The sequence below is a fragment of the Lemur catta genome, chromosome 2 (assembly GCF_020740605.2).
Source record: "Lemur catta isolate mLemCat1 chromosome 2, mLemCat1.pri, whole genome shotgun sequence".
Classification (NCBI taxonomy): Eukaryota; Metazoa; Chordata; class Mammalia; order Primates; family Lemuridae; genus Lemur; species Lemur catta.
Genome location: NC_059129.1, coordinates 41,975,164 through 41,995,442, shown reverse-complemented (window position 1 = coordinate 41,995,442; position 20,279 = coordinate 41,975,164). Strand labels below are relative to the sequence as shown.

At 52.8% G+C, this 20,279-nt stretch overlaps 3 protein-coding genes and 1 pseudogene across 31 annotated transcripts; 3 read left to right on the top strand and 1 right to left on the bottom strand.

The window, feature by feature from the left end:
* The first annotated feature begins 771 nt into the window (after window positions 1–771).
* C2H6orf47 (chromosome 2 C6orf47 homolog) lies at window positions 772–2,415 on the top strand. Its single transcript, XM_045541684.1, has 2 exons — window positions 772–861; window positions 1,031–2,415. The coding sequence occupies exon 2, from the start codon at window positions 1,241–1,243 to the stop codon at window positions 2,120–2,122; it is 882 nt and encodes a 293-aa protein (XP_045397640.1). The 5' UTR covers window positions 772–861; window positions 1,031–1,240; the 3' UTR covers window positions 2,123–2,415.
* Window positions 786–20,081, top strand: BAG6 (BAG cochaperone 6). Of its 28 annotated transcripts, none has more exons than XM_045541670.1 (26): window positions 786–861; window positions 8,694–8,814; window positions 9,964–10,081; window positions 10,198–10,394; window positions 10,636–10,689; window positions 11,236–11,310; window positions 12,104–12,342; window positions 12,863–12,992; window positions 13,467–13,664; window positions 13,861–14,113; window positions 14,433–14,537; window positions 14,648–14,755; window positions 14,878–14,990; window positions 15,092–15,179; window positions 15,719–16,002; window positions 16,713–16,998; window positions 17,163–17,332; window positions 17,514–17,567; window positions 17,713–17,815; window positions 17,899–18,023; window positions 18,198–18,344; window positions 18,445–18,504; window positions 18,611–18,754; window positions 18,836–18,943; window positions 19,474–19,620; window positions 19,907–20,081. In XM_045541670.1, the coding sequence occupies exons 2-26, from the start codon at window positions 8,707–8,709 to the stop codon at window positions 20,000–20,002; spliced, it is 3,510 nt and encodes a 1,169-aa protein (XP_045397626.1). In that variant the 5' UTR covers window positions 786–861; window positions 8,694–8,706; the 3' UTR covers window positions 20,003–20,081. The 28 variants fall into 28 exon arrangements, with proteins under 28 accessions (XP_045397626.1, XP_045397624.1, XP_045397637.1 ...); XM_045541668.1 differs by lacking the exon at window positions 786–861 and adding an exon at window positions 7,826–8,073; XM_045541681.1 differs by lacking the exon at window positions 786–861 and adding an exon at window positions 7,892–8,050.
* On the bottom strand, window positions 3,012–7,725 carry APOM (apolipoprotein M). Of its 2 annotated transcripts, none has more exons than XM_045541686.1 (6): window positions 7,406–7,725; window positions 4,716–4,870; window positions 4,010–4,083; window positions 3,824–3,922; window positions 3,569–3,667; window positions 3,012–3,155 (listed from the first exon to the last, which is right to left on the bottom strand). In XM_045541686.1, exons 2-6 carry the CDS (start codon window positions 4,766–4,768, stop codon window positions 3,130–3,132), a joined length of 351 nt encoding a protein of 116 aa, XP_045397642.1. In that variant the 5' UTR covers window positions 4,769–4,870; window positions 7,406–7,725; the 3' UTR covers window positions 3,012–3,129. The 2 variants fall into 2 exon arrangements, with proteins under 2 accessions (XP_045397642.1, XP_045397641.1); XM_045541685.1 differs by lacking the exon at window positions 7,406–7,725 and adding an exon at window positions 5,262–6,476.
* LOC123633610 lies at window positions 11,542–11,671 on the top strand (annotated as a pseudogene).
* Window positions 20,082–20,279: the final 198 nt, after the last annotated feature.

Below are 20,279 nucleotides of genomic sequence, written 5' to 3'. Positions count from 1 at the left end.
CACACTTCCCCACCCCCAACTCTGGTGCTAAGCACATGGAGAGCTCACTTGTGAAATCCAGTAAGTAAAGTCCGCAGGGAAGGGCTGGTCTAGTCGCAATACTCCCCTCATCATTTTCCTTTCTGGAAAAGCCTTTCATGAAATCACGGGTGCAAGATGGAATGATGACGGATGTGGAGAAGAATCCAAGGGTCAGGGGCTGTGGAGGGTGGGCGAGTTTAGGGGGGCCTCTGGGCGGCGAAAATGCGGAGCTGGGCTTGCGTTCAGGTCCCGGCCGTTGCTGAACGCGGCCGGGCGGCCCGCGGTGCGGCGCGCGCCGAGAGCGCGGGAGAACGGGGCGGTCGATCCGCAGGGTCCGCCCAGCGAGCTGCGGCTCCGCCCCCGCCGGTCCGTCCCGTCCCGGTGCAGCTGCTTCCGGGCCCCGCGGCTCCAGGTGGCTCCGCGAGGCCGCGGCCCCACCGCTGGGCCCGGGAAGGGCCCCCGCGCACAGCGCCTGGACGCGTGGGTCCCCTGGTAGGCCCGCGCTTTGCCTCGGGATTGGGCTTTCCGAGGACATCTCAGTTCTGACCTTGCGGAGGCCGCACTCTATGCTGCGTGCTCTTGGGCCGGTCAGGCCACTTTGTAGGAATCAAAGCTCCCTAAATCAAGAGACGAACGCTGCTGGCTGGAATTTGCTGGACACCTCCATACCACCTCCCAACAAAGAGAATTCCTATTTTTTGAACTCCCTTAGGGCAGCTGTTTAAGACTCCCCATATCCAGGAGCACCCAGGACCCGGGGCCACCTTCCTGCCTTCCTTCTTGGATGGAGCGCCACCTCTCCAGTTTCTGGGGCATCTGGCATCTCGAGGTGTGGCCTTGGTGAGTGAAACGTGGGGTGTTGCCTGCTGGGAAGGAAATCCGGAAACAGAGGACACTGGGAGGGGGAGACCCAGGCCTTGTCAGATCTGAGACTCTTGGAATGTTGTGTGTGTGGGGGGGGTGGGAATGGTGACTGAATTTGGGTGTGCCTCCTTTCTTTATCCCCAAGCTGAAAAGCAAACAAGCCACTTGCCACACTGGAGACTGCATAGCCATTTAGGGAAGCGAGGAGCCGCTTCTGAATTCAGAATAGGACGGCATCACCAAGCAGATACCTATTCTGAGCTGGAAAAGACTCTGGCTTCTGAGGAGACCCTGAGAGTTTAAGCAGTGCTGGGAAGCAGCCTCAGTATTTGGGGGCTCATTACACACCCCAGCCATGTTCCTGCGACAGCTTGGTGGCTGGCTACCTCGCCCCTGGGGCCGCCGGAAACCAATGAGGCCTGACCCGCCTGCCCCAGAACCCAGACCGGTGGACAGCTCCCCTGAGAATTCAGGGAGTGACTGGGATAGTGCCCCAGAAACCATGGGAGATGTGAGGCCTCCCAAGACTAAGGACTCAGGCGTACTGAGGAGCTCTGGGGCTGCTTCAGAACCACACAGGGAACCCCAAGTTGAGCACCTGGGGAGCAAAAGAATGGATTCCCTCAAGTGGGACAAGGCTGTCTCTAGCACTGAAGAGTCTGGGAGACTGGTGGCCGGAGGAGCCATTCCCAAACCCGGCTGGGATGATGTGGATTCAGGTGGCACCAGGAGACCTGGGGTGTCCCCTGGTGGGGGACTGAGTGCCCCTGAGCCTGAAGTCCCAGTGGAGAGACCTGGCCGGCATCAGAAGCTGCTGGGCTGGCTGCGGGGGAAACCAGGGGCTCCTCCACAGTACTTGGGGGGCCCAGAGGAGTGTCTGCAGATCTCCACCAACCTGACCCTGCATCTGCTGGAGCTGCTGGCCTCAGCCCTACTGGCGCTGTGCTCACGGCCGCTGTGGGCAGCCTTGGATGCACTGGGCCTGCGCGGACCACTGGGCCTCTGGTTGCACGGGCTTCTGTCCTTTCTGGCTGCCCTACACGGGCTCCATGCCGTGCTGAGCCTGCTTACTGCCCACCCCCTGCACTTTGCCTGCCTCTTTGGCCTCCTACAGGCCCTGGTGCTGGCTGTCAGCCTCCGGGAGCCCAGTGGGGATGAGGAGGCCACTGACTGGGAGAATGAGGGGTTGGAAAGGGAGGGTGAGGAGCAGAGGAGAGACCCAGGAAAGGGGCTGTGACCATGGGGTGGGGTGGGGTGGGGGCAAAGGGTGAAGACAGCGTGGCCTTTAGGGGCAGAGTGTGGGGTATGACCCAGATTGTAAGCATAGGGACCTCAGGGATGGGGAAGAAACCCCAGAATATGAGGGCACAGGGCCTCCCTTTATATACAGAAGAACAGAGCTATTCTGGGTGTCTGTGTTTATGGACATCCTTGGGGCATCGCCCTTGGATTCACCAGCTGTTACTACTTTTTGCTTTTACATTTTTCCCACCTCAAGTTGTTTTTTTTCCACCTCTACTTTTTAAAAGCCAAAAACAGTAACACCAACAACAAAATAGTGTGGTGGTAGAAAATAAAGACCAAAAGGTCCTCTCTAACTTTCAAAACTCCCTAGGGGTGGAGGAGACCAGAGGCAGATAGACAGACTTCTGTGGTAAGAGGGTGGTTGGCAGACCTGACCCAAGGGATCCCTTGGATCTTGGGACCTGAGCCATCTAGGGAGGAGTGGGGCCACTAGGCAAGTGGATTAGCAGGTCTGGATGGGGGCCCACAGGTGACAGGGAGCCTGCAGGGAATATCTGGTGCTCATGGGAGCCAGAGGGGGTGGGGATGGTGCAGGCAGCACTGGCAGGAGGGCCAGCTCAGAAGGGTTGGCAGCTCAGACAGGCAGTGTGGGGGAAGCACTGGAGCCTATAGTCCCCACTCGGGGGCTAGGGGTTTGCTCACTCAGCAATAAATAACTGTGTCACACCAAATCCTAAATATATCATCATAAAGTGAGAGTGACTGCCACTCAGTGTCCTTCCTGACGCCATCCAGCTGGGGATTTAGGTGGTAGAGGGTACAAGTGGATCTTGAAATGGAGGGAATGGGATTGATGTCTGGAGACAAACTCCAGAATGAGATGAGGATTGAAAAATGATCTTTATTATTCTTGAAGGGGAGTCAGGAGTCTCCAGCTTCTCCTCCCCCCAACAATTCAGCTCCCACCGTACCATCTGGGGATGTAGATGAAGTTACTGATCAGTTATTGGACAGCTCACAGGCCTCTGTGATGGGAGGAGGGAGAAAAGAAGAGGACAGAAAGGAAGTCCAGGGAGAGAAACAAAGTTGGTGGTAATGGGGTGGGGGAGAATGAGTTTATTCCCCTGTGTCAAAGGAGTGTCTGAGGCCTTTTCCCCTCCATGTCTGTCCTTCTGCCCTGTTTATCCAGTGTAATCTCAGAAACCTCTTTTGAGTAACCCAGAGTCCATCCTGGCTCCCTAAGGTGACATCACAGCTCTTAGCCACATCCCTCTAGTGTCATCACAGCCTGTGACAAATGGAGGTGTTAACATAGCCACTCTGGTGATGTCAGCCTTTGGCCATGCCCTCTGGTGACATCACATGAGCCTCTTTCATCCAACACCCCCAGAAGACTTGGTGAGTCCTAGTCCTTTCCTATGAGATTTTAACCCCTCACCTTGATTCCTGGGAGTCAGTAGGAAGGCTTTGGAGTCTAAGCAGGAAGTCAGGGACTGGAATTCTTCCACACACTTCTCCGGAGGGTGTGGTGACCGATCTGGAAGGGCAGCATGGGGCCAGGCCAGTCAAAGCCCCTGGTGAGGAGCTCATGGAAGTACCTACCCCTTCCTGGGATGTCATAGGGCCCAGAGTGAGGAGTTCCCCTGCCCCTCTTATTTCTCTCCAACCCTTCCTGCCTCACATCCTCACTCACTGTAGAGGAGAAAGCGCTGGTAACCCTGGCCCATCTCTTTCAGCATGATTCCACCAGGGCATGAGCTGGCATAGAGCTCAGTCTTCATGTCCGGGCGGCCTGTCAGGGCAGGTGGGGGGAAGTGTGAGGACAGATATGCAACAAGCTCATGGGACTTAAGGAGGGTAAGGGCTGGGGAGAACCAACCTTCAGTTCTGAGATTTGTGCTTCCTTCGGTCAGGTGGTAGATCCATTTCCGGGGCACACAGTGCCCATTTTTCCTACAGAGGTGGTGGTGGCAAGGAGGAAAGACCGAGTGTCACACCAACCACACTGTACCACCCTCTATTTATTCCACATTCTTCCTTATTTTTTTTTTAGAGACAGAGTCTCGCTCTGTTGCCCGGGTTAGAGTGCCATGGCGTCACCCTAGCTCACAGCAACCTCAAACTCCCGGGCTTAAGCAATCCTCCTGCCTCAGCCTCCTGAGTAGCTGGGACTACAGGCATGCGCCACCATGCCTGGCTAACTTTTTGTATATATATTTTTAATTGTTCAGATAATTTCTTTCTATTTTTAGTAGAGATGGGGGTCTCGCTCTTGCTCAGGCTGGTCTCGAACTCCTGACCTTGAGCGATCCTCCTGCCTCGGCCTCCCAGAGTGCTAGGATTACAGGTGTGAGCCACCATGTCTGGCCCACATTATTCCTTCTTGAAGCCCACCTCCCTTGGGTTTCAAGCTACCTAAGGACAGTTAGACCCAACTCTCTCCAGAGGGCAATTAATAGAGCAATTGAATTCAGTGGGCCAAGAACAGTGGCTATACTAGCTGAGAGCCCAGCTCTTGGTGGGTGAGTGCTCACACTTTGGGCAGAGACTGCACCTACTGGTGCTTCTGCCTCCTCACCACTCACGTGCGGACGGTAGCGCGAAGCTGGAGCTGCATCGGGGCAGAGCCAGCAGCCATGTTGAAGACAATGTTGTCCACAGGGTCAAAAGTCGCCAACTCCTCCTTGGTGGGAGCTGCCCCTGCGATAAAGTACCACTGGCCCAGGTGGGGCTCTGGGAACTGGAGAGACAATGAGGGGAGCAAAAGAGGGTGGGTCCCACAACAGGATCCATCCAACCTCTTCATCAGTCAGGACAGCAAGACTTTAGAGCATGGGTTTTGGCTACCTTCTTCTTTCCAACTAAGGGTTGGATCCATGACAAAGAGTCATGAAATGACTTTTCCTCTTTGCCCCTCTCCAATCAACCTGGGTAACCACCCCATCCCCTAATTCTGCCATGTTTCCACATTGATGGCCACTGTACTAATACTTTTCTTCTTGCTTTCATCATCACAAGACTCACACCCTCTTCCTCACTTCCTTTTCCACCACGGCTTTTGGTCATCCTAGGCCACCCACCCAAATCCCTCAGAGCCTCCACCATAGGCTTCCCCCATTCTCAGTCCATACCTCCTTCCCATCCACTCCTAGAGTTGTCAGTTGGATGTGCTCAGGGCACTGGTAGACGGAATTAAGGAGAATACCATAGAGGTAGAGGAGAGCTGCCCAAATTCGGTCGAACATCTTCAGGCAGGAGGGAGCTGGTGCTCTATGTGGGGTGACTGGTGCCTAAACTGCTATCTCCCCTACCAGCTGTTCAGTGCACTCTGCTTCCAGCTCCCTTGCCTCGACCCTTGACCCTTTCACCTGCTAATGAATAACTTCAACCTTGTTTTCCGACCCAAACCTGGATTACTTAGTGTTTGGGATTTCCTCCCCCTCTTCTGGATGCAACCACTCCACAGTATACCCATCCTGGCATGTTCAGGGTCCCTCAGCAGTTACTAGGAGAGCTGAGCCCTCCAGGTAGAAGCCTGTGGTCTTTGAACCCGTATCTGAGCTGGATATGTGCTGTGTTGTGCAGCACTGAAGAGAGGTAGCATGATTAGGTCTTTCATTCATTCACTTAGCAAACTGTTTTGAGTCTCAGATGTTTGTCAGGAACTGGCTAATCCCTGGGGACATGAAAAATGCGTAAGACACAGCCCCTGGCCTTGAAGAAGTCAGTATAGGGAAAACTAGCTGGGTGAACAAATCATTGAAATACAGCCTGATAAGCAAGCCTTTGGAGCAGGTCTGATCCACGTGCTGAAGCATGATGGATTGCTTTCTGAAGTTTATGTTAAAATCGGGAAAGTAGTACGTACACACAAAGTTCACTGACATAAGTGAGTTCATCCACTCAACATTTATTACTATAAGAGGCTACATAATCTAGTGGCTAGAAAGGATAGACCTTGGTGTCAGGCAGAGTGAGTCCAAACCCTACTATTATTACACTTGGGAGACCTTTATTATAATGTTTTTTCATCTGTAAAATGGGTAAATCATCAATCTCATAAGATTAAATAAGATAATGCACATAAAGTCCTTAGCAAAAACTGCACATGGTAAGTCCAAAGTAAATATTTGCTATAATTAATGTTTGCCAAGCACTAATTAGTTTCTGGGGAGTGAAAGTTGTCAGATAGTAAGTGGTAAGGATTATGGAGGCAGTCATCTGATAGTGCTAAGTGGCCTGAGCAGTTAATGCAGTGAAAGGTGGGGCTTCCTTGATAGATTATTTATAATCCATGGACTGCCACACACACAAAAATCTGTCCTGGCCAGGCACAGTGGCTCACGCCTGTAATTCTAGCACTGTGGGAGGCCGAGGCGGGAGGATCGCTCGAGGTCAGGAGTTCGAGACCAGCCTGAGCAAGAGCAAGACCCTGTCTCTACTAAAAATAGAAAGGAATTATCTGGCCAACTAAAAATATATATAGAAAAAAAAAAATCTGTCCTGAGGGGTGATGCTTGCAATTTAGCTAAAAAAGCAAAACAAAATTTGGATGATGGGTGTGTGAGAGTTCATTATACTACTCTAGTTTGGTGTAATGTTTGAAAGTTTTTATAACAAAAAACTAAAATACAACAATTTATTGGGGGCAGTAAAATAGAAATGCTCGATCTAAAGTCTAGTAGGCCTGGATTTGTCAGTTCTGCCACTTTCGTTCACCTAAGTGTACTCACCTGTAAAATGAATGGTAATACCTATCTCAGATGTTACTAGGGTTTTTAAAATAAGACAATACATAAAACCCTTAGTATATTGGCTGGCACAAACTAAGAGCTCAGTAAACAACTGCTTATTAGAACTCTTAACCGAAACAGTACCGGGATCTGGTATAAACTATGAGTCTCAGAAAGGCTGGGCACTCTGGCAGCGATGCGTCTTTCCAGCGGAGTCGCAGCGTCGCGGGGCCGAGACCCTTGACCAAGGGCATTGGGCGGAGGGGAGGAGAGGGGTTTGGGGGAGGAAGGGGGGCAGCTGGAAGAGAGCAGAAAAGCGGTAATTCCCCCACCCCTGGCCTGCGGAAGCACCTTGGCCGGCCCTTTAATTCCCTGGGGTCAGGGTCTTGTCTTTCGTTCCGCTGGGACTCCCATTTGCTCCCAAGTCCCAAACTGGAAGGCGCCCCTTTTCTTGACGAAAGTCCTGAAAAGCAGTGACATGCCCCCCTCAGCCGCGCACCGCCGGTGACAAACATGACGCCCACGGTCTGCAAGACGCCCACCTGGCAGAAGCCGGGTTTGGCGCAACCACGCGACCACAATCAAAACAGCTCCCGGGCCGCCCCCAACCGCCTGGGAAAGGCTGACATCCGGAGGCGCTGAGGGAAGGGCGCAGCGAGGGCGACCGTGAAAGACAGAGTTTTAGGTGGCTAGGACAGTGCCGCCTGAAATTCTCGGCCTGCCAAGACTTTAACACAGATTAACGAGGCATAATGCCAAGTCCCCAAACTTCAAAGTTCATACAACCGTCTACAGTCTTTTTCGAGGTAGTCGTAGAGTTTCACCCGGTAATTTTTTTTCAGGCATTTATAGCGGCCGCCTCAACCTTCTACCCCTCAAGCGCGCGCACAAAAGTGAACACCGCCAGAGCGGGTGGGGCGTGCTTAAGTGTGCACGCATGCGTAGTGCGACGCACGCAGCCGCAGTACGGTCCCCCGGGCGACGGCGGCAGCGGCTCCTCGGGGTGCTCGGCTACCTCCCATCTAGGCCGGCCCCGGCCCGTCTCGCCCCAGGAACTCACTGTTTGGGGCTGCGGATTTTCTCGTCGTGCCCCACAAACGTAAAGCTTGGGGACCTGGGGGGGCCGGAAGTACCGCCTCGAGATCCCCAAATACTATCGGGGAAACGGAAGTGGCCATCTGTGGCAGGTTGGGGGAGACCGGAAGTGACGGTACCGTGGGGAAGTCGGGGGCGGAGCCGCGGAGAAGTGGTGGTGGTGTGTGTGTGTTTGTGTGTGCGCTTGTGTGTTGGTCGCGCCGCTTTACTGGAACCCCGTAGGAAGGCGGAAGAGGGGGGCAGTCAGCTAGCCGGTCGGGCTCCCCCCCCGTGAGTGTTTGTCCTCTTGGGTTTGTAGTGATTTAGGCGGGTTTGATGGGCGTGGCGCGCGTGCGCGAAACCACACTTTCTGTAGTCTGGCGCTACCCCAGCTCTCGTGTTGTCCCAGTATTTGCCGATCTCGGCCCCTGTCCTGTCGTGACCAGTGATGACACTGGTCTCGTGCTTCCGTCCTTGCTTCCTAACCCAACTGGCCCTGCCTTATTGTGATTGGCGTCGTGGAGCCCCTCCCACCTCCCGTCCTCTAGCTCCCTATGCCGTCGATCCTGTCCTTTGTGTTTCTCTCCCTGTGCCCCGGAATCAGAAGGGGGATGGGGGCGGGTGTGAGTGAGTGTGTGTGCCCGTGCGGGAGAAACTTTTTAGGTATGGGGGCGGGGATTCATGCCGGGGAGTCTTCCGGGTATACAAAATCAGCTCTAGGCCACAGCGAGCCTCCCTCCCTTCATTCTTCCTTAGAGAGCTGTCGGCCATGGAGCCCAATGATAGTACCAGTATCGCTGTGGAGGAGCCTGATAGCCTGGAGGTGCTGGTGAAGACCCTGGACTCTCAAACTCGGACCTTTATTGTGGGGGCCCAGGTGAGACACCAATACGTCTGGAAGACACCTCTTGTAGGCCCCTTAGCCTAAGGGATGAGGCTGATTTTCTGGTCCACAAGTTTTCTTTTCACTGATCCCTTTGTTCATATTGTAGAAAGACCATTTTCTGATGTTTTTTGTTGAATGAGCGGGTATGGTTTCTGTTAAGTGAGGCTGATTCTGTTCTGCTTTCCTTCACCTTGATAGAACTCAATGTTCAGAGAAATAGAGAGAAAGGAGGAATCTGTACTTCATCATCATGGGTGGACCCCAGCCCAAAGGGAGAGACATAGCTCCTGCCTTTGAGAAGGGAAATGACAAAGGGACTTCAAACAAGTGTGCCTTATAAATAGAAATTGGTCAGGTCTATACTGTGTTTTTAAAGGTTGAAATCAGAATCCATAATGAAGATAGAGTCCTAATGGACTGTTGAGTGGAATTATTGATATCTGTGGCATAGTTTGAATCTCTGGAACTTAATGCCTTGACTACAGCTATGTCTTTACTCCTGTTTTACTTGGAGACAAAATTGTGTATGGGTTGGTCTATGGTTTTCTAAAACATAGTATTACATGTATTTAAGAAAGTTAAATAGGCTTTTGTGATTAGATGTATATAAACACTCTGATATTTCGCAAAAGTCAATTGTCCAGTTAGGAAAAATGTTTTTCTTTTTTGCTACTTTCTTACCACCTTCTTGGTTAGTCTTCCTTTCTTCCTTTTAACCTGATTCCCTACCCCATCATCTTTGCTGTTGTTTTTATCTTAGAGATTACAGGGTTGTCTGTGGTAAATAAACTCCTAGTATCATTTTGTGTTTAAGAAGAGGTCACTGGTATCTCTAGACACATATTTCCTTGAGAGCCAGGAAGAGAAGGAGAGAAGGGACTGTCCAGTTGGCTTTTTTGTTTTTTGTCCATGTTATTTTTTCTGGACCTATTAACTGTTGTTTGTTAAGTGTATTGTCTGTATTTGGACAGCTGTTGTCCCAGTTTAGGGGTTTGCACAGTAACTGTCTCACAGTCAAGACAAATAAGTAGTGATTCTATGATGGTTTTTACTCCTCATGTCCACAAGTCAGTTGTCCCTCTTCTATTCTTCCTTTTTTTTCATTCTCTGATTGTTACGTACATGTTTTCTTCCTTGCAGATGAATGTAAAAGAGTTTAAGGAGCACATTGCTGCCTCTGTCAGTATCCCATCTGAGAAACAGCGGCTCATCTATCAGGGGCGAGTTCTGCAAGATGATAAGAAGCTCCAGGAATACAGTAAGGGGTTTGGGGAGGCAGTCCAGAGGTTGAGGCTGCTGTCCAGAGGGGTGAGCTGAGGCCATGGGTTTACCCGATTATACAATGTTTTGGTGTGTGTCTTATTTTTCCTGCAGATGTTGGGGGAAAGGTTATCCACCTGGTGGAACGGGCTCCTCCTCAAACTCAGCTCCCTTCTGGGGCATCTTCTGGGACAGGGTCTGCCTCAGCCACCCATGGTGGGGGACCCTCACCTGGTTCTCGGGGGCCTGGGGCCTCTGTTCATGACCGGAATGCCAACAGCTATGTCATGGTTGGAACCTTCAATCTTCCTGTAAGCTTATGTTCCACAGGGGAGAGTTTTTTGGGGGAAGGGTAGCTTTGGTTGTGGTAGCAGCAGGGAGTTCATAAGATAGGTGTCTTAGTCTTTAGATTGGGTTTGGAAGGCCCTGTGGTCTGATACTGGCCTCAGTCTTTGAGGAGAAAAGGGGATGGGACTCCAGAGAATGAATTGAAAGTGTGGAGGCCTTAGTGTTTGGCTTCTCCCAGAGCAACTTCCCTTACCCTTTCCCCAGAGTGACGGCTCTGCTGTGGATGTTCACATCAACATGGAACAGGCCCCGATTCAGGTATTGAGGGGCCTGGGAGGGTCAGGGAAGGGGATCTGGGAGAAGGAGGCTGTGAGGTGGGGGTGGACCTGGTTTAGTAGATGGTAGAGCTCATGGCTTCATCTCAAACCTGCCTTGAACAAGAGGCTGAGGTGGGAGGATTGCTTGAGCCCAGGAGTTTGAGACCAGCCTGGGCAACATAGCGAGACCCTGTCTTTAAAAAAATGAAAAAAAAAAAAAAATAGCTGGGTGTGGTGGTGCAGGCCTGTAGTCCCAGCTCCTCGGGAGGCTAAGGTGGGAGGATTGCTTAGCCCAGGAGTTTGAGACCAGCCTGGGCAACATAGTGAGACCCTGTCTTTAAAACGATGAAAAAAAATTAGCTGGGTGTGGTGGCACATGCTGGTAATCCCAGCTCCTTGGGAGGCTGAGGTGGAAGGATTGCTTGAGCCCAGGAGTTTGAGGTTACAGTGAGCTATGATTGTGCCACTACGCTCCAACCTGGGTGACAGAATGAGACCCCATCTCTTAAAAAAAAAATCTGCTCTGATCGTCCCTCTCTTATTGTAGAGTGAGCCTCGGGTACGGCTGGTGATGGCTCAGCACATGATCAGAGATATACAGACCTTACTATCGCGGATGGAGGTACGTGGGCAAGGCTGACTTGGGTCTCTTCCCACCCTTCCTCCACCTTTTCTGTCAGCTGGGGGTGGGGGCATGACTGGCCACATCCACAAAATTCAGCCTTCCTAATCTGGTCTCTTCTGTGCAATATTCATTCTCTTGGGCAGAAAAAGTATCTTTGTGGGGCTATCTTGTTCCTGCTAATCCTCTTGGTGCCTGGTATCTGGGAAGTTTGCGTCAAACTTGTCAGATAGCTTTGCGCAGCGGCAGTATTGTAGCCAGTGAGGTGCGATTATTGCTAATTGAAAACTTTTCCCAATACTCTGCCATGATGACTTGAAATATAGTCAGCATTGACAATTTTTGACAGTCTCTACGGAGACTGAATTAAAAAAAAAAAAAGAAGAAGAAAGAAAAAAACTTGCCAGCTACCTCTCATAGCATCTCTTTTCAATTAAAGATGGATTCTACACTTTTTAATTTAATTGTCGTGCTGTATATTGGCATGTCCTAATTTCATTAATTGTGGTTGCAGCTGCAACCTGTGACCTTTTGCTCTCCTGTCGTGTAGGTTAGGAAACCACAATTCCTGCCCTTTGTTAGTAGTTTATTTACAGATATTGCAGATGTCTGTTGTTCGTCTCATTTGTGCTAGTCTGATGCTAGTTGCTGGAGAGTCAAAGATACGGATGCAGAGCTCTGCTTTCAGGGAGCCTAGTTACAACACCTTCTCCACTCAGTCTCCTCTGACCTGGGTGATCATCTGCAGCAGTCTCATCCTGCCTTTGGTGTCCTGACTCTTCCCCACCTTCAGTGTCGAGGGGGTCCACAAGTGCAGCACAGTCAGCCACCCCCACAGATGCCGACTGCGGCCCCGGAGCCAGTAGCCTTGAGCTCTCAAACATCAGAACCAGTTGAAAGTGAAGTGCCTCTGCGGGAGCCCATGGAGGCAGAAGAAGTGGAAGAGCGTGCCCCAGCGCAGAGCCCGGAACTCACCCCTTCTGGCCCAGCCCCAGCAGGCCCAGCACCTGCCTCAGAGACAAATGCACCCAAGTGAGAGGTGGAGGGAACCTTTTGGGTGGTGGTTGAGGGATTCTGAGTGACATATAAGGGTCAGGAAGGGAATGGTGGGAGGGGAAGGATTGCTAGGAGGTCTTAGTCTTAGGGTTAGCATTGAGGGGCAAGGAGGGGCTCATGGTGCAGGTAAATGAGGTCAGGCAGCTGAGCAGAAGCACGGCTTTTTCTGGGGCCAGGCCAGGAAATCCTAATGGTGCCTCCTGAGCCTGTTGAAAATTCTCTCCCCTGAGTTCACATAAGCCCCATCTCTTCTTTAGAGTTAGTTTCTCACCATTATAGGTACAGGATTGCGCTGCGGTGGGTGGGAGCAGTTCATTTTCTTCTCCCCTCTTCTCATGGATGGGAGTAAAGAACAGAAGCTCCGCTAGTCTGGGACAGGATTTGAGCCAAGGCTCTGGGAGGCCAGGGAGGGACAGGGTAGATGTGGTCTCTACTGACTGCCAGGTTGGGAATCTCAGGAGAGCCCTGGCTTACTGTCCCTTGGGGTTGTCCACAGCCATCCTTCCCCTGCGGAGTACGTCGAGGTGCTCCAAGAGCTGCAGCGGCTGGAGAGCCGTCTCCAGCCCTTCCTGCAGCGCTACTATGAGGTTCTGGGCGCTGCTGCCACCACGGACTACAGCAACAATGTGAGCTCTTTGATGGCCCCGCTCCTCTCCTCAACCCCAGTACTCCCAAAACAGAACAGCCTGAAATACAGATAGCCTCTCCCCTTCTCCAAAAACATTGCAACAAAATGATTTCCCTCTAGACGCATAAGTGATCTTTCCTTCCCTTACAGGGAAGGTGATAATTTTTGCCATAACCACTGTCTTTGCACCCCTGTTCCCCTGAGTGAGTTATTTAGGAAGTTTATGAAGTGTGGGAGATTAGTAGATGACAGTTTATTGATTCACGGTAATAATGTTTTTATAGGAAGCTCTTATGTGTATGAAATAGGATTTATTTGCAAAGATTTGGTCTGTGCAGAAGCTACGAAGGATATAACATAACTGAAGGTTTAGAGAACATTGCATTCTCAGAAGGCATTATTGCTTTTGTTAGTGAGATGGGGTCCAGCTTAATATTTTCTGCCTTTCTGTTTTGGCGGGGGCGGGGCACAGCATGAGGGCCGGGAGGAGGATCAGCGGCTGATCAACTTGGTGGGGGAGAGCCTGCGGCTGCTGGGCAACACCTTTGTGGCATTGTCCGACCTGCGCTGCAACCTGGCCTGTGCGCCCCCACGACACCTGCATGTGGTCCGGCCCATGTCTCACTACACCACCCCCATGGTGCTCCAGCAGGCAGCCATTCCCATCCAGGTGGGTCAGAGGGGCTTGGCTTGAGGGGGAATGGAGGGGCGTTGGTGGCATGACCCAGGGTAGCTAGAAAGGAGGCTGGAAAGACTTTGGGAGCACATGGTGATGAAGAATGGAGAATTTAGACGTGTATTGTGGGGTGCTCTGGGTTAGGCTCTTGTGTTTTTCTCACTTCTGCCTGCCCATCTGTCTTTTCCAGATCAATGTGGGGACCACTGTGACTATGACAGGGAATGGGACTCGGCCCCCCCCGACTCCCAATGCGGAGGCATCTCCCCCTGGTCCTGGGCAGGCCTCGTCCCTGGCTCCGTCTTCTACCACTGTCGAGTCCTCAAATGAGGGGGCTCCCCCGCCAGGGCCAGCTCCCCCACCGGCCACCAGCCACCCAAGGGTCATCCGGATTTCCCACCAGAGTGTGGAACCCGTGGTCATGATGCACATGAACATTCAAGGTGAGTTAGGATCCATTGCGGCAGTGAAGAACACCATGACCAGGGAGGCTGGTGCTGAGGTGTGAGGGGAAAGGGTGGGGAAGGAAGAGGCCATGCTCGCAGTGATAGCGGAGGGACCAGAGCAGGAGCTTTAGTTTGCACGTGTGGGGAGGGGCAGGAGGGAACTGCTTTGTCCTTGGAGATGTGTTTGCGTGGTGAAGGGAGCGTTTCCTCCCTGTCTAGGTGGAGGGAAAGGCAGGCTTTCTGGCTGGGGGATTAGGACCTGAAGGACGGCTGATCTCAGGAGGATACAGTTAGGCCTTGGCCCTGCCTGTCTCAGGGCCACTCTCTCTGTCTCCCTGCCCAGATTCTGGCACACAGCCCGGTGGTGTTCCGAGTGCTCCCACTGGCCCCCTAGGACCCCCTGGTCATGGCCAGACCCTGGGTAAGAGTGAGGGCATCAGAGCAGGCTGAGCTCTGGGTAGAGAAGGGGAAGGGCCAAGTGGGTGGGTTGAAGGGGTCCAGGTTCAAGGTTACATCAGACCCGCCCCCCAGGCTCCACCCTCATCCAGCTGCCCTCCCTGCCCCCTGAGTTCATGCACGCCGTCGCCCACCAGATCACTCATCAGGCCATGGTGGCAGCTGTTGCCTCCGCGGCCGCAGGTAACAACCTGGAAGGGGAGGCCTGGGAGGTGGGACGTAGTCCACGGTGGTGGGTGTCGTCGGCTGGCAGGCAGGGGCCCATCCCTCAGCCCTCTTCGCTCTCTCTCCTTTGCTACCCACAGGACAGCAAGTGCCAGGCTTCCCGACAGCTCCAACCCGAGTGGTGATTGCCCGGCCCACCCCTCCACAGGCTCGGCCTTCCCATCCGGGGGGCCCCCCCGTCTCTGGGGCTCTGGTGAGCAAGGATTGGGAAGTTCCAGTGGGAAAGAGTCTGGGAAGAGAATCCTGTGATGGTGCATGGGGAGGGCAGAACTGAAATCCTCCTCTCCTCTCCAGCAGGGCACTGGGCTGGGTACCAATGCCTCATTGGCCCAGATGGTGAGCGGCCTTGTGGGGCAGCTCCTTATGCAGCCTGTCCTTGTGGGTGAGTTTGCTTTCTTTCCCACCTCAAACTTTAAAGTCTGACACTCTCTCCTAGTTTGCTCACTAGCACTTACCAGTGCTTTCCATATTTTCCTGGTTCTTGCTTTCCTGCTAGAAAGACCAGAACAGGGCTGCTGTAATGTCTTTTTTTTTTTTTTTTCTTGAGACAGAGTCTCTCTCTGTTGCCCAGGCTAGAGTGCCGTGGCGTCAGCCTAGCTCACAGCAACCTCAAACTCCTGGGCTTAAGCGATCCTCCTGCCTCAGCCTCCCGAGTAGCTGGGACTACAGGCATGCGCCACCATGCCCGGCTAACTTTTTCTATATATTTTTAGATGTCCAGCTAATTTCTTTCTATTTTTTTTTTAGTAGAGATGGGTTCTCACTCTTGCTCAGGCTGGTCTTGAACTCCTGAGCTCAGACAATCCTTCCGCCTCGGCCTCCCAGAGTGCTAGGATTACAGGCGTGAGCCACTGCGCCCCGGCCTATAATGTCTTTTATTTGTTTTCACATTTCAGCTTTCTTTTTTTTTGTTACTTACAGCGCAGGGGACCCCAGGAATGGCTCCACCTCCAGCCCCTGCCACTGCTTCAGCCAGTGCTGGCACCACCAACACAGCTACCACAAGTGGCCCTGCCCCAGGGGGGCCTGCCCAGCCTCCACCCCCTCAACCTTCCACAGCTGATCTTCAGTTCTCTCAGCTCCTGGGGAACCTGCTGGGGCCTGCAGGGCCGGGGACTGGAGGGCCTGGCGTGGCTTCTCCCACTATCACTGTGGCGATGCCTGGTGTCCCTGCCTTTCTCCAGGGCATGACTGACTTCTTGCAGGTTTGTGGCTGGCTTGCCCTTAACCTGTCCTTTTCTGCTGCCCAGCCCAAACTTCTTAGTCCCTCAGCTGCGTAATCCCCACGTGACTAGGGCTCATTTTCCTTTAGGGTGTGCTTCCTCTTGTGGATTAGGTGGCTCTGAATCCCAGATGGCTTGACCCATTCTTCCCCTCTTGTTTTGAAAAGCAAGTTCAGCACATTCAAACATTGTTTTTGGCCAGAGCCCAACAGAAGTAGGATGGCGTATCTGCTGTCAGACCACATGTGGACCATTCCCCTCTCTCTGCTAGCACGGAGACTCAGTGGTTGACTCGTGGAGAGGGTGAGCTGGGTGGTGGCACTGGTGCCTTGTTGCCATTCTGTAGCCACTTGAGTAGAGCGTTTAGTGACATGTCAGGGGAAGAGACCCTGGGAATTCATTGACTCTGAACCCCCTGTTTTGGAGATGAGGAAAACAAGGCTTAGGGAAAAAGCACAGTAATTGTGTCATTGCTTTCTGACCTAACCCATTCAGAGGGAGAGAGGTAGGTGGGTAGGTTGGCCTGACTCTACCGTTAATATTTAGCTGTGAGTATTCTGCTTTGAGGAGTCAAGACCAGAATATAACTCCCCATCTTACTAGACCTCTGTTTTTTGTGTCCGCTTGATGCCGTTTATGTCCTTGTCCCTGTTCTCACCTAACCTGTTCTTTATTCCATCTCTGTTCGCCAGGCAACACAGACAGCCCCTCCACCCCCTCCACCCCCTCCACCCCCACCCCCGGAGCAGCAGACCATGCCCCCACCAGGGTCACCTTCCAGTGGTGCAGGGAGTCCTGGAGGCCTAGGTCTCGAGAGCCTGCCGCCGGAGTTTTATACCTCAGTGGTGCAGGGTGTCCTGAGCTCCCTGCTGGGGTCCCTGGGGGCTCGGGCTGGCAGCAGTGAAAGTATCGCTGCCTTCATACAGCGCCTCAGTGGATCCAGCAACATCTTTGAGCCTGGAGCCGATGGGGCTCTCGGTGAGCAAAGGGGGGTGCCGTGGCCTGCTCCAGGAAGGGGCAGCCAGGGGAAGGTAGATGGCCTTTGTCTGCAGTGTTGCCAAGGTGGGATGAGGTTGATGGGCTGGTGGTGGGTGTGCAGGCCAGGTGGTAAAGGCCATTGCTGACTTCTGCCCCATCCCCAGGATTCTTTGGGGCCCTGCTCTCTCTTCTGTGCCAGAACTTCTCCATGGTGGATGTAGTGATGCTTCTCCATGGGCATTTCCAGCCTCTGCAGCGGCTCCAGCCCCAGCTACGATCCTTCTTCCACCAGCACTACCTGGGTGGTCAGGAGCCCACACCCGGTAACATCCGGGTAAATGAAGAGCGGGGGCCCCAGAGTGCTCCTTTGCACGTTCAGTTCCTTATTCCTGATTCTGCTTATCTGTTAGCTAAAGCTATGACTGCCCTGCACAAGCCCTGTGCTTGTAGCAGGGTGGGGGGAAGTCTTCTGAAGACTTAAGGCTTGGAACTAAACCTATTTTGTTCTCCCATAGATGGCAACCCACACATTGATCACTGGTCTAGAAGAGTATGTGCGCGAGAGTTTTGTGAGTAACCCTTCTCTATTTCCCTTCTCTCCTGGGTCTGGTCAAGGCAGCTGATGTTCCCTACTGTTCCCTCCTCCTCCTCCTCCTCCACTCCCAGTTGCTCAAGGTTCCTGATTTTGGAATCTTAGTGTGTCTTGTCTCTCAGTCCTTGGTGCAGGTTCAGCCAGGTGTGGACATCATCCGGACAAACCTGGAATTTCTCCAAGAGCAATTTAATAGCATTGCCGCTCATGTATTGCACTGCACAGGTCAGGGGCTGGCTGGGACAGGGTGAGTGGGGCCTGTTGGATGTGCAGGGCTCCAGCATTTCTTCCTTGTGTCTTGCCCACAGACAGTGGATTTGGGGCCCGGTTGCTGGAGTTGTGTAACCAGGGACTGTTTGAATGTCTGGCCCTGAACCTGCACTGCTTGGGGGGACAGCAAATGGAGCTTGCTGCTGTCATCAATGGCCGGATTGTAAGCACTGCCCAGCCCCAGGTCCCTAGCCTTTGTTTCCTGAGTTTTCCATTCTCTTCAGTGTTCTGCAGTTTTCATTTTTTTTCTCTAAACTGCCGTCTTGTATCCTGGATCTGATATATTTCAAAAACTGGTTGAGCGTTTTGTGTTCCGTATCTGTTTTCCGCCCCTCAGCGCCGTATGTCTCGTGGGGTGAACCCCTCCTTGGTGAGCTGGCTGACTACTATGATGGGACTGAGGCTTCAGGTGGTACTGGAGCACATGCCTGTAGGCCCTGATGCCATCCTCAGATACGTTCGCAGGGTTGGTGATCCCCCCCAGGTAAGAGGCCTGTCGGGCTACGGGGTCAGGGGACTTGAGGGAACTGGGGAGATCCAGGAGGGCCTTTTGTGGTGTTCTCATTCTCTGTCCAATTTCATAGCCACTTCCTGAGGAACCAATGGAAGTTCAGGGAGCAGAAGGAACTTCCCCTGAGCCTCAGGTACCAGGGAGAGGTTGAGGGGCCAGATAATACGGAGTGGAGGGCTGGTGGAGAAAGGCTGGAGGCTGAGAATTCTGAAGCCTGCATCTTCCTACCATGACTGCAGCGGGAGAACGCTTCCCCAGCCCCTGGAACAACAGCAGAAGAGGCCATGTCCCGAGGTCCGCCTCCTGCTCCTGAGGGAGGCTCCCGAGATGAACAGGATGGAGCTTCAGCTGAGACAGAACCTTGGGCAGCTGCAGTCCCCCCAGTAAGTGTCAGGAGGCGATTTAGTGGGTTAAGGCAGCTGAAAGTTGTGGGAATTAGTACCTTCTAATCTTTTCCTCCCCAGGAATGGGTCCCTATTATCCAGCAGGACATTCAGAGCCAGCGGAAAGTGAAACCGCAGCCCCCTTTGAGCGATGCCTACCTCAGTGGTATGCCTGCCAAGAGACGCAAGGTTGGTTTGCCTCTTCCCTGAGGCTCTCTCTTTATCCCAGCTCCCCTGCCGTGCTCATAATCAAATCATTCAGAGCTGGAGGGAGCTCTTCCTAGTTCAGTCCCCTCATTTAATGAGGGAACTTCTCTGGGATTCAGACTTGCTCATGGCTGTTGCATAACCACACAGAACTTCACCTTAGTCTGCTAGGAGTCCCGTCTTAGGCCCTCAGCTGTGTAATCCCCACATGACTAGGGCCCATTTTCCTTTAGGGTGTGCTTCCTCTTGTGGATTAGGTGGCTCTGAATCCCAGATGGCTTGACCCATTCTTCCCCTCTTGTTTTGAAGAGCAAGTTCAGCACATTCAAACATTGTTTTTGGCCAGAGCCCAACAGAAGTAGGATGGCGTATCTGCTGTCAAATCACATGTGGACTATTCCCCTCTCTCTGCTAGCACGGAGACTCAGTGGTTGACTCGTGGAGAGGGTGAGCTGGGTGGTGGCACTGGATCTGATGTTGATCCTCTTTTCCCTCCCCATTCCGTCCATCAGACGATGCAGGGTGAGGGCCCCCAGCTGCTCCTCTCAGAGGCTGTGAGCCGGGCAGCTAAGGCAGCCGGAGCTCGGCCCCTGACAAGCCCGGAGAGCCTGAGCCGGGACCTGGAGGCACCAGAGGTTCAGGAGAGCTACAGGCAGCAGGTGCCCCCACCTTGAAGCAGAATAGGGATGGTCTAGCGGGAGGGCTTGGGCTAGGGTCCCTCTTGCCTGGATCCCTTCAGAGCTGAACTGGTCAGCTTCGGGCTACCACCTGATGTTCTTAAAGTATCTTTCCCTGGTGGCGTCTGGGAAGGCTCATCAGTACTACACTGGGCTTTTGACACTGTGTCATGGGGGAAGTGTTAGCTCCTGAGGGATGGCCTTGGGTGCTCACCGGGCTCATAGGTTCGGCCAGTGCTCCTCCAACCTGCTTGTCCTCTCTGTCTAGCTCCGGTCTGATATACAAAAACGACTGCAGGAAGACCCCAACTACAGCCCCCAGCGCTTCCCTAATGCCCACCGGGCCTTTGCTGATGATCCCTAGCTCTTTGCTGTAACAGGGGACCATTTCCCCTCTCTCTTCCTTCACAGTATTTAAGAAATAAAAGTCGGATTTTTCTGGCTGTTTTGTCTTGAAATTGCCTTAATTATTAGTCTTGAGGTAATCTTGTGTGAATTTGTTTTTAACATTAATACTGTTTGATCACTTGAAGCCAGGAGTTCAAGACCAGCCTGAACATAGTTAGACCGCCATCTCTTAAAAAAAGAACGTACACACAGCTGGGTGTGGTGGCACACACCTGCAGTCCCAGCTATTTGGG